At 37.1% G+C, this 12789-nt stretch overlaps 1 protein-coding gene across 4 annotated transcripts in view; it reads left to right on the forward strand.

Annotated features, from left to right (window-relative positions):
- ST8SIA4 (ST8 alpha-N-acetyl-neuraminide alpha-2,8-sialyltransferase 4) overlaps positions 1-12789 on the forward strand; it is a 55928-nt gene that overhangs the window by 4456 nt on the left and 38683 nt on the right. For all 4 annotated transcript variants that reach the window (XR_013958840.1, XM_080638803.1, XM_080638804.1 and 1 more), the window contains 2 exons: positions 558-689; positions 9899-10156. Coding sequence is in view for 3 of the 4 variants with exons in the window: in XM_080638803.1 (XP_080494929.1) it covers positions 558-689; positions 9899-10156 (390 nt within the window). In the remaining variant the exon portion in view is untranslated. The remainder of the gene's footprint in view (positions 1-557; positions 690-9898; positions 10157-12789) is intronic.

Here is a 12789-nt window from a genome sequence, read left to right on the forward strand (position 1 = left end):
TTTATGACTATGTTAAGATTGATGAAGAGGATAAGACAACTGGGGTTGCTTAGATGTATGCATATGAAAGTTTCAGGAAGCCTTGAGGAAATTTTGTAGTTTGTATGCTTCTGAACTCCAGATTTCTGTGCATGAAAGTCTCTTAGCATTGATAGGAGCGAAAGGGAGTCTACTAGGCCATCATTATAGAACGTGAACAATTGCTGGTCAAAGGCTTGAAAGTTAACACTTAATTCTTAGTTGAGTACGGGAATATGGAAGTTCAGAATATGTCTCACAAACATAGTAAAGTTTGGGTCAAACGTCACAATTTGGAATTTATTGTTACACTTATTTCATTATAAATATAAAGGTGCTCTTAAACTGCATATCCAAGTATTAGTTACAGATGTCCCATACATTTCTCACAGGTATAGTTTATTTGCTTTGGCAAACAGAGAGACAATTCCTTCTTTTTGTTATGAATAAATGTATGTATCACTGATGCTTGTGACATAAATTTCTTAAAACCAGAGTTAGCCTTGATGTAATTCTGTCTTTTCTATATTGTGTTGCAGAGATGGTGAATTGAGTTTGAGTAGATCAATGATCAATAGCTCTGATAAGACAATTCAAAAGAGTGGCTCCTCAATCTTCCACCATCCTGTAGAAGGCTGGAAAATCAATTCTTCTTTGGTCATGGAAATAAGGTGAGTGTTCTAGATAAAAAGCAGTTCATTATATATTATCTGTAATTCTTTTCATTTCATAATGCCTGTAATTCCTGTGGTCTGGAAAACAGTTGTTTGGTTTATGGCTCCAGGTAGATGTTTTATAACTGTATACAGAGTTCAGTGTTAAATGCAAATAAACTATATTAGACTCCGAAGTCAAGCCATCCTTCATAAGAATAAATAAAGTGTTTCTATCTGACCGTGTCAATCAGACCCTTGCAGTCAGTATCTATATGATGCATGTCCACATTTGAGTTCTCTAGAACTCCATAGAACACTCTTGCAGTCAGAGGTGAGAAACTGGCACTTTTAGGACATGATTTCCTCTCATCCTAAAGGTCTGCAATAGAACAGATGGAAGTACCCTGAACATACCAATTTTTCTTCCTTAACTACAAAGGGAGCTTAAGGAGTCAAGAGCTAGGATATCAGGTGCTGCAAATCCAACCCTATCTGTGGCTGGCCCAAGTCATAAGTTCTCATGTTGACAGTAGCCATATCTTATGCAGGTTTTTTTCTAAATTTTGAGAGGGTGAAAAGAGCCTTAAGGTAATGTTGAGGTGGGAAGGAACAGTATTAGAGTTAACATGAGTTCTGGTGTGTCTTAGTAGTTACAGTTGGTCTGCTCACCTTGGGGCCTGAAAAGCAGCAGCCTGTAGTGTTTTTTATTGCGATCATATTTTCCCTGTCTTATTTGGGAAGATGGCCAGTAAGAGAAATTTACGGAGCATGGGTTGGCAGTGTGAAGAGCCAGGAACATCATATTCTGTGAAAAACAATAGAAAATATATATTTTTAGGAGAAATCAGGCACATGGCTGCTCCCCAGACACCTGGGTTTCCTACTGGTGAAGGCCTGGTGGTTGCCCTAAGATGCAGCTCAGGAATGATGTTTTCTCCCAGGACCGTCCCTTCTGCTGTATCCTGTTTGACAAGTGTATGGTTGTTCCATAAAGGCTAAGTTCTGCTCCGAGGTAGTCCAGGAAAGATAAGCAGATTTTCTGTATCAGTAACAGTATTCAAAATTTGTATGCACGTAACTGCCAGTTTAAGTTGGAGAAATACGGAATAAGTTCAGAATAACACCGCTGAAATTCCAGATCATAGGTTATGGTTCTGACAAGTAGAAGAAAATTGCATGCTGTGAATTTACTTGTGATGTAAATTGATTTGGAAGCCATTGAGTGACTATAGGTAGAGACAAATAACCCTTTTCAGTCATTTTGTTGAAAAATTAAGCGTCATATTTCAGAATCATGACAATTCATAATTCTACTCAAGCCAAACGTGAAACAACTAAAAATATTGCAATTACGTTTTGATTATAATTGAGAGAAAATGAAGCTTGGGTTTTGTTCATTTTTCACCTGCTCCAGAAGCAAAATACATCATTCAGACAAAGAGGCAAACCAGTAGACAATGCTTTAGATTTTTTTAAGCCTGTTACAACATGCGTATCATCTCAATCTACTAAAATAATGAGTTTCAAAACTATTTTTTTCCTTATTGTTGGATTGGGGAAAGTTTTTTCATTTTATAAATCACTAACATGTTCTCAAACAAATGATGCAATTATGTGGTATTTTTTCAGAATTGTACAGTGAAGGTTTTGTTTTGGATTTTTTTTTTGTCTCTGTAGAACAATGAAATGAAACATGTATCTTGTACACTGGTTTAAGCAGTCAAGCTTTCACTTTATCAGCATAATGTTTTTTCTGTACAGTAGAAAGCATAATGCTGAGGTTATTTAGATGTCCACATTACTAGTCTTGTTTTGAGATGAAATGGCTATACCAAACACTGGGGCAGAGAGCAGGTGTTTTCACTGAACCGGTAAAAGATTTTAGATTATGTGACTTAGGGCCAGAATTTTCCATGAACTATGTGAAATGAATCACTGCTACTGGAGAATACTATTCTTTCCAGAAATCCTTTTTGCTAGTGTGCATAGAATACTCAGTTATGGTACTCAGCAGTGAGGAAGGGAAGTTTGGCATTCTTTTCCCTGAGAAAGCAGTCCCCTATGATAATTGTTGCACTCTGATGTTGACTAATTGATATGCATTCTTTCACTTTTACAGGCAGTTTGCTATACACCTTTCTTCCTTGGCACAGCAATAAGAAGCATCTTAGCCGTAAATACTTTTACACTTACGGACGTATCATCAGGACTAACTTCCATTGTGTCTAGCAATCTCTTAGAGTGTTCTCATGGTTAAACTAACTGTTCAGCTCTACAAAGTACGTTACATGCACTGTGTAGACTGTGAAGATGATTCATACTCTATTATTGCAACTGTAAATGTGAACAGTGATGCTCCTGTGGTGTAAGGTTGACAACAGCAAATCACAGTAAGAATGAAACAAAAAAAACCTAGTGCCTGTTGAATAATGTATAAAAAGGTATTGGTTCTTAGCAGTGGAGAAGTAATTTGTGAAACCGTTAGTGTACAGCATAAAGACATTTCATAAAACTTATAATAAATGGCATAAATGGCAGCTGGTTTTGAGTCTTATATCAGTTTGACACCCACACTAGCAATTTTAAAACACAGAAGATATTTGATAGTTTTGCTTTGTGCAAGGGCTGTTGATCACTGTTATGTACCTCCTTGGCTGGCAGATGGAGTATTATGCTTTCTTATTTGCTTTGTTGACCATGGGCATCATCTCTGGCCATCTTATTTTTATTCAGGTTAGTGACCAGTCTATCAGTCTCAAAAGTCCTATGAATTCTTGACGAGGCCAGGCACAGGTAGGAGTCAATGAATCGAAAAGCTCCTTCATGGCAGGGGGGTTGAATCTAGATGATCTTAAGGTCCTTTTCAACCCTGACTATTGTATGATTCTACGATTCATCAGGACCCCTTGGAGGCGATGAAAAGCTTACATGGGTCACAAGATGTTCTGTGTGACTTTGCAGCCACTAGTGTCAGCCTGTGGAATGTAGCAGCGATTTTGAGAGAGCAGCAGGCTCTTAGGGATGTTAAGCAGGCTTTAGAAGAAAGAGCTAGAATTTCTGTGATTCAGGTGGAAATTATAGGTATTATTAATTACTTGTGACTGTAACAAATTTGCTGCCTTGCCAATTGTGATTTGTCTTGTAATTTTTCCAACTGATGTTACATTCTGCTTGACAACAACTTTAAAGAAAAATTAGTAATGCCTGTGCCTAAGGAAAGGCATGAGACTGCTTGTTTTGCTCCCTTTCTGTCTGAATGATTTCAGTCATGAAACAGAGAGAGAATCTGCTACCTTCAAGGTTTTGTGTCTTAAGTCCTTTCTACTTTCTGTAGCAATCTGAAGGTTTTCCAGTTACGGAAATCAGGAAATTTCAGTTGTATTGAAGGCCGTAGTCTCAGAAAGGAGTCATTTAGCTAAGATATTACAAACCTGTCTGAGGAGATCTTTCACACAGGACTGATGCCAGCACATCTGTGACGTTTCAGTATGTGACTTTCTTCTTCGCCTTATTTTTGATTTAATGTGCGCATTTATGTTGGAAGAAGCAGATGAAGGTTTTGAATTGCAGGGAAAGGCAAAAAAAAAAAAGTTAAAAAAACGTGTTGAGGATGCATTTAATCACTTTGCAGTGTAACAGAGAACTCGAGTGGAAATTTCCTGTCAGAAAAAAGTGAGAACTCCCAAGATGTTAACAGCATCAGAAAAAAAGTGCAACTTCCTCCTTAGAAAGGTTCAGATTATTATCACTGTTTATCTTTCAAGTTAATATAAACCAGCTATGATAACTCCCTGAAGCGTAAGCAGTAAATACTGAAGTGGCATTGGAGCGGTACAATTGCTGTGAAGCTTTTGAAACAACATTTTGGGGCCACTTGCACTGTTTCCTTCAGGGCTTGTCTTTAAGACATGCAGACTGAGCCTTTCTTATTATTAGTTACAGTAAACCTTAAGGGTTTTTTTTGCCTCTTTAGACCCTTTCCTCAACTGAAAAGTCAGTATTCACTGCAAGTTTGAGTAATTAACTCTTTTGACGCTTTTCTTTTTACTCTAAATTGCTTAACTTCATGAAAAAGGTGACATATGGCTGGCCTTCTTATGGTAAGCAGTAGTTGAGTCATGCTCTGTTTAAAAGCCCTCTTTTCCTTTTGCATCTCCACTGAGGATTTGTACTAGTAGTTGCTTCAGCTAGTGACCTTTCTGATCAAGGGAGAATGGGGTGCCCTAAAGGGCATGAGGAGGGCTAGAATGGGAACTTACGTTTGTGGGGTGCTCCGTGGGCTAGGAAATGCCAGGAACTTTTCCACAGTTAGCTGAAGTTAGGCATTTTTTTAACTAATCCAAATTGGGGGTTGGACTAGATTACTTTTTAAGTCCCCTTCGAACCCAAACTGTTTTATGATTCTAAATGCTGCTTCCCTTGAAGGGTTGTTCTTAAAACTCCCTTTCAGTCAGACTAAAGCCAGCCATCTTCAAGGGCAGGCTGTGACCTTGTGTTACCACACACTTTGTTCTTGGGTTTGTTTTTTTTTAATTAAACTGATTCAGCTGGCTAAAGATATGCTTTACCTATGTTGTAGTTCTTGGTGATTTCAAAGGATGAGAGCTTCCAGATGGGGAGTGCAAAGCAGTGTCTAGACTTGCTAGGGTTAAAAAATCAAATTGTTTAAAGACCTATGTCAGAGGAAGTCTGCAGGAGAGCAACAAGAGGGGTAGAAATCTACAACACACGACTTGTCCAATAAATCAAAAATGAAAAACGGATGGCTTCTAAGTGTCAGGTAAATGAAGGGTACTGCCAAGAATATGGAATAGTCTGTCCTCCAAAGGCACAAGAACAGTATTCATTTGCTGTGGGAAAGACCAGAGCTAGCATGAGCAACATTGTGCTGCTGGTAAGGCTAGGGAAGCACTGACATAGACTTCATGAGGAGTTTGCTGAGTCCCCACCACAGGAGATTGTTAGGAATATATTACATAGACATAGACTGTGGTTGATATATTATAGAATCATAGAATGGTTTGGGTTGGAAGGGACCTTAAAGCTCATCCAGTTCCAACCCCCTGCCATGGGCAGGGACACCTTCTGCTATACCAGGTTGCTCAAAGCCCCTTCCAACCTGGCCTGTGTATATAGATAAAGGCACATAATCAGTGGTGGCAGAGTGTGGACTGGGTAATCACTTAGTCCTTCTCTGTTTCCATAATGTAGTTTCTTGTGAGCTAGCCCAGCTTCCCGGGTACTGTGGATATACTTCAGGGGTGTCCCCTCATTGTTGAGGTCCAGAAAAGTCCAGATACCCCAGCAGCGAGGATATGTGGCATTGTCTTGATCAAAAGGAATAATTTTCCCAGGGAAAGTGTTGAAGGTCATATTTCAGTGTTCTTGACAATGTATAAAATTAATACATTTATTTGTAATGTGAAATGTTTAAGTGATTTAGTTTCTTTCCTTAATCCACACACGTGAGGCAGGTAAGGGAGAGTTTACCCTTATATAATAGTTGTGTAGTGCAAAGACTACAGTACAAAATAAAGCCAGGAAAATGCACATAAACAGAAGAATGTTACCATGTTACCCCATAGCAATACGTATTTACAGGATTTGGAAAGCTTTCAAAGCATTTTCAATGCTGTCTGTTACATGTACTTTATCAGATAACTGGGAGTTGTAGTTGGTATTTAAATATTATGAACATCTGTTTCTGGTTACAAAAGCAGAACCTTAGGTCAACCACAGATAGTGACACCATGTTTCTGTGAGTCAAATAAACATGTTGCACACATCTGCTTGGGGGAGCCATATCTGCCTCTCCTGCTCACAGAGGGTTCAGGCAACACCCTTAGTACAGTTTCATTTATCAAAACAAAGCTTGAAGACCAATTCAAAGAAAACAACTTCTTTACACATTTTAGCTTAAGGTTGGAGAACACCTCTGCTTCAGGGTTTATTAAAAATCATGCTGGTTTTTTCTTCATCTAACACAGCTTACTTTTGAATTTTATATGCAGCTGGATGTGGGTTAGCACTTATTTTAAATTATTTTGTCAGGTCTGTTTAATCAGAATAACCTTGTTGTGCTATTTCCAATGCTCTTTGTGGGACAGAACAGAGGTTTAAACAAGTTCTTATTATTAGCCAGCATCGAGACTGACTGAGACGCTCATGTATGTACTTTCAGTTTTTGTCATATCCCTTGGTATTTTTTTTTGTCTCAGCACTTAAATGGAAATAGGAAGTGCTACTATACCCATGGTACAGATGAGTCAGTAGCACAGAGGAACTTAAAATAATAGCATGAAGTCTGCATTCTTAATTGTATATTTTTCAGTATTGAAAGATACCTGGATACAGTCAAATTAATCAATTAAAATATTTTCATGTCAGCATTATTTTGCATCTCTTATACAAGGATTCTTATGTGTACTGTAATACCTGTGCATACATTTAATTGAATGCGCTACTGACAACTTTAGGTAAGAAAACAGATGAGAAGATACTAAGATTCAGTGACTTTTGCCCATCTCAATATTTTATTGAAAAATAAGATCCTTAGACATCTGGAAATTTCAGCTCTGTTAAATAAGTGGCTGATTAATTCAGATCCACTTAAAACCCTTTGGAGAATTTATATGAGCATGTGTGAGCACATAGATAATTAAGTTTTTACTGTAAGTAACCAAATTAATAGTGGAAGCCAAGGTGCTTTTATTTTCTTGGCACTGTTTGCATAACTTCACTGCCTTCCTCTTATGTTTCAAAATATTACACAAGATACTCTATTCATGCACAAATGTTGCTATTTGTTTACTAACAGAAACTGTATTAGGACCATACATTCTAGGTATCAGGAATGGGTGCTTCAGATTATTAAAGTGAATTTTCTGGTGATCACATGTGACTTTTTTATGCAGAGCCTGAGGATTCTGTGTATTTCATGGTTTCTTTGGCTTTTTGCATCTTGTTTGTGGTCACCCCTTCTAATGTCAGAGTGCATGTGAAGTGAGTCTGGATAGTTCAGCTGATGCTATTGATAACTTCTGATGCCTTCATCTTGTCCTTTAGTGCCACAGCTCTTGAGGCTCTGTTCTTAGGTAAGGAATCATTTTAGTAATTTGTAATACTTCTAGATCGGCCAATTCCTTTTTTCATGCTCTTTCCCATTTTGTATTAATTTCTGTATTTGTTGCAGATTATCCACAAAATGAAGCTTAACACAAACCCATGGAGAGTCTTTCAGCTTACAGGCTGAAGTGAAGTCTTCATCTTCCTTTTGCCTAGTCTTACCAAAAGCTGTAGACACTCAGGATTTTAAGACTGTTTATCCTTCTCCATTATTCTGAGCCCCTCATATGCCTCAACACAAGCTTTGTTGAAAAAAGCTTTCTTTGGTCTGAAGCAGCTTCATTCATACATGACTGGTGTAACAGACTGGCCCAGGCAGCCTCTTCTTTCTTTTCTTCTCTCTTTTTTTTTTTTTTTTTTTTTTTTTGGTCAAAGTTTAATAAACAAGAGGAAACACTTGAAAAAATATTTTTATCATGTTTCACTTCTCTGTGGCTTGTAAGATCAGTTTCAGGGTATTTTGTATCACTAGTTGCAAGGTTCAGACGTGTCATTGCCTCAAGAGGAAAGAATAAGAGCTGGTTGATGAGGAGAGTGTTCCGATAGTTCATCCTTTTCTACTTGTGGGGGATTATTTCCCCTTTATGTCTCTGAGTCAGTGTTGCAACTGCTAGTGACATCTCTAGTTATATTTTCCTGTTTTGATCTCTAAGGAAGTTCTGCTCTAGAAGCTTATTACATAAAAATAGCGTTCTCTTAGTCAACCAAATGTCTGTTCTGTTTCACATTCCACCTCACCTGCTGACAGCTGTGGAAAATACAAAGTTCTTGTTTTTCTGCTTGTCTTGTTAGAGTTGCAGAGCCAGAAGTTTCTATTTGAATTAACAAGCAGTGAACCTTGCCCGAGCTCAGCACTCCCCATCTCTTCCTTAAGTTATTCTGCTTCAGTATATGCTTCAGTTCACATGTGATCTTTATGTATCTTCACAAACAAACATGCTTTGCAGAGCAGGGATGAACACCAGCTTGTAAGGTTTAGCTTATTTGCGACCCTGAGGTAGCAGTGGTTCCTGCAACTCTGACCTGTATTCTTTTTCAGCTTTTTACAGCAAGGATAAGTGTGTACTGAAAAGTGCTCAACATGACCAGTGCAAGTACCAGTCATTACGTAGTTGCAGTCATTAAAAGTGTCTTTTTTCAATTTAGTGTGTGTGGTTTTTCAGACCCATGCCCCTACTCCTGTAAGCACCTACAATTACTGTAACTTTTTCAGCTGACATTTAAGCAGACATTCTTCATCTGTTACTTGCTGTAGACTGATAGTATACAACAGTTTCATTACTGTAGTTCTCTTGACCTATGGTAGCCTCTTAAACCTTCATCTCGTCTGAACCCAACTAATAGTTAATTAATTGCAGAGAAGAAAGATAAAAGATGGGTTAACCTGATCATTAAAGCAATGTTGGAGTTCTTAAGTGTTTCTATGAGTTCAGCTAACAGCTTGACTAGACCTTGAGCTGCAGTAGTTTAATTTGCAGCATGTTTTTAAGCTAATTTTGCTTAAATTGGTACAAAAGACTGTGGGTGTTCGTATTTCAAGTTAATTAGGGTAACTTTGGCTGAACTTCAGTTAATTAGGATCAAGTTTACATTAAACTGAATATGTTTTCTTATGGTAAAATAAGAATCTATAAGAAAACATGGCTATTCCTAAACCAAGCTGATTTTTGAGAGATGAGATGGTAGTGAAGCATTTATTTCTTAAATCATAAATAACTCATATATTTAACTATGTTTCTGATTTTATTTCAAATATGTGTTTATTCCAAAGTTTTGCAGAATAGTTAAAAATAGTATGCCTTCCAGTTTCCAAAATTGTCTTCCCTTGTCTCTCAGTGCCTTTATAGAAGGTCATTAAGCTCTATCACCGTAGTATTTATATGTCATATTGTAACAAAGATTTCAACTCTCTCCTAACAACTTTGCTCTAACTCCATCCTAGAGCATGGGAAATTACTCCTTAGTCTGTCTGACACTCTCTGCCCTCTGCTTTACGTTGTATGCACTGTACAGTCTGTATTACTTAATAGTATTACTTAATAGACTCCACATGAGCAGTGAGTGTTGTGTTTTATCTCTGCATTTTTCTATCAACACAGAAAGAGCATTCTTCAATTCTTGGATGCTGAAAGAGATGTATCTGTTGTCAAAAGCAGTTTCAAGCCAGGAGATGTAATCCATTATGTACTGGACAGACGTCGTACCCTTAACATTTCTCGGGATTTGCACAGCCTTCTCCCTGAAGTTTCCCCAATGAAGAATCGCCGATTTAAAATGTGTGCAGTTGTTGGGAATTCTGGTATCCTTCTGGATAGTGGATGTGGAAAAGAGATTGATAGCCATGATTTTGTAATAAGGTGAGTTTTCATCTGCTGTTGAAGGTACAGCCTGCTATGTTTATTGGAGAAAAGCTGGGAGAAGTGTTTTAATTTCAGATTTCAGGCAGTATCTGAAACTAATCTGAAATGGTATCTTTTGCTGTGTGATTCCCCAAATTTAAATACGTGCTCATATTGTTGACAAGAGGATTATTTTTGCAGTGAAAATGAAACAGGAGGCAGAGGAGAGAGGTTTCTGCTACGTGTTTTTGCTGTTTGTTGATTTTATTCCAGACAAAATAAATAATATTCTTATGAAGGCCTTGGTACAACAAATGCAAAATGTTTTATCTTTAAAAAATACTCTTTCTTAGCTCTTGACTGATAAAGATGGCCTATTATAAATTACTACATTACTACATTACTTACATGCAGCATGGGGTAAAATTTCAGCGTGATATATTGATGTAGAAACAGATGGCTACCGTTAAGGTAATTGGAAGTCACACATCTAAATCCTTTCACATTGCTCTAAAAATGTATCCCTTCAGTTTGGGAAAAAATATTATGCTTCACTTGTTCATTCATTCTTCAAACACTCACAATAGAATACCTTTGGATTTCACATATTAATAGGAAATAAAGAGTAATAGCTGGCCTAATTTGACAGCCTGGCGTTATATTTATATAGAGAAAGGTGGGCAAAAGATGGGTTCTTTTGCTTCTGAAGCAGATGTTTTGATTGGTTTGGTTTGAAGAAAGGTGAAAGAGCAGAAAACAGAGGGGCAGTGACAGAAAACAGTATAGAAATGGTTGTCATTGCTAGTAATTTGCTTTTCCTTTTCTCACATTGAAGGAGGATGGTGGCAAAAAAAACTATCAAAAGGCTACGGAAAAGAAAAATAATAGTTTTTCAGTACATAAATCAAAACAGGATATACTCATGAAAGTTGCATTTTATTTGAAAAGTGTACTAGCAAGTGGCAACTGAGACAGTAACACACCACTCTTTCATTTTCCTTAATTTTGCTTGTACCACTAGTCTTTAAAATTAGCATACTTATTGCAGAAGAAATCCCAAAATACGTACCAAATTTTAAACCACATTTAGCCTATGACATGGTTTATACCCTTTCAGAGATTAAATGTGGTTCATTTAACAGGACTACAGAAAAATTTAGAAGCTAGATCTTCCAGATGAAAACAACATATTTTTACTTAAGTCATGTGCTGGATTTCTTCGAAGTCATCTCCATGCTCTTCCTTATATTTTAACTAGCCATGAAGCTAGGTGATGATATCTGATAGGGGATTTTAACTAATTCAAGCCATGTGCAGTAAAGATATTCTTAAAGATTAGCATATGAATAAAAGAATGGTGAAACTTAATAGGAACATTAGGAAGCTATTGTTGCTGCTCAGTTATTTAGACTGGAGGAACATGTGGGCTAGTGAAATGATCAGTGTAACTAGGCTGATGATACTGTGGATAATAAACTTGGTCAGGTAAGGAGTAGAGTTCTTGACACTGTGGCCGTTAGAGGATTTTAATATAGTGAAATTTTTGGATTTACAAATCAAAGTTAAAACATTTTTGAAATTCACAGATTATCTCACAGGTTAGACTGTATGATATTAGGATTATGGTATCAAAATGTACCATGATACTCTGTTACTTTCTTTGCTTTCAGCTGATTTCTCTAAAAGTAAAATGCATTTATTCTACTCACCACCGATGCTGTTCTGAAAAGCAGTTGCTGTATGTACTGTATGCAGCTAGGTGAGCAACATCTTTGTAGAATCTCCTGGTGCCGAGTGCATTATGCCTATGTGCTGTGACAAGTATGTCATACTGTTTTGGTTAAATATGTCATACAGTTAATTTTAATAGTACTGTATGTTCTTTTTGAGATCTGAAACAAGTGGTTTTGAGAGAGTTGTTTCTTAAAGCAGTAGTTCTAATGTTAGTTCTACAACAACTATACCATTAATTAAATGAGAAAACTGATAGTGAACATCTGAGAAAGTGAAAAGGACACAACAGGCATCCAGCAGTACGTGCATTACAGTACAATAGACTTAATATCCTGAATCTTAATGCTGCTATAAAGGTGGTATGAAGATGTTAGCAATGACTGATAAAGACACAGAATATATGCTTTATTAAGGGTAAAGAAGATTGTCACTGCCCAGTACTTAATTTTTTTTTATGGTATCTGTCAATGTCTTTGAAACTAATCCAAAGTTCTGATAACTGTCTGTCTACCTTTTATACATTCATGCCTATTCAGTGCCTTCTATATAACAATGCCTCTCAAAGAACATTGATCAAGTAGAGACACCAGATAATTAGAGTACACCTATTATGAAAAATGTTTAAAAATAGGCACCTAAACTAGAGTAAGTATGCCTGCAAGCCAACATAGAATTCTGTCAGCAAATTTTACAAGTAAAACAGTGCAATTCTTCTTCAGACATCCATGTGCTGCTGTCTTCTCTCCCCTCGTTAATAAATAAATTTGTTGGTTTATCCTGTGCAAAGAGGAAGATAATCTAACTTCCTCTTTGATGTCTTGGTTTTGTGGGAAACCAATTGCGATATGAGCAGAAGACAGGGTATCTGTTCAGGAAGCAGAAAAGTCAGATCTTCTGACCATATCATGGACCCATGG

The sequence above is a fragment of the Psittacula echo genome (genome assembly GCF_963264785.1).
Source record: "Psittacula echo genome assembly, chromosome: Z".
Classification (NCBI taxonomy): domain Eukaryota; kingdom Metazoa; phylum Chordata; class Aves; order Psittaciformes; family Psittacidae; genus Psittacula; species Psittacula echo.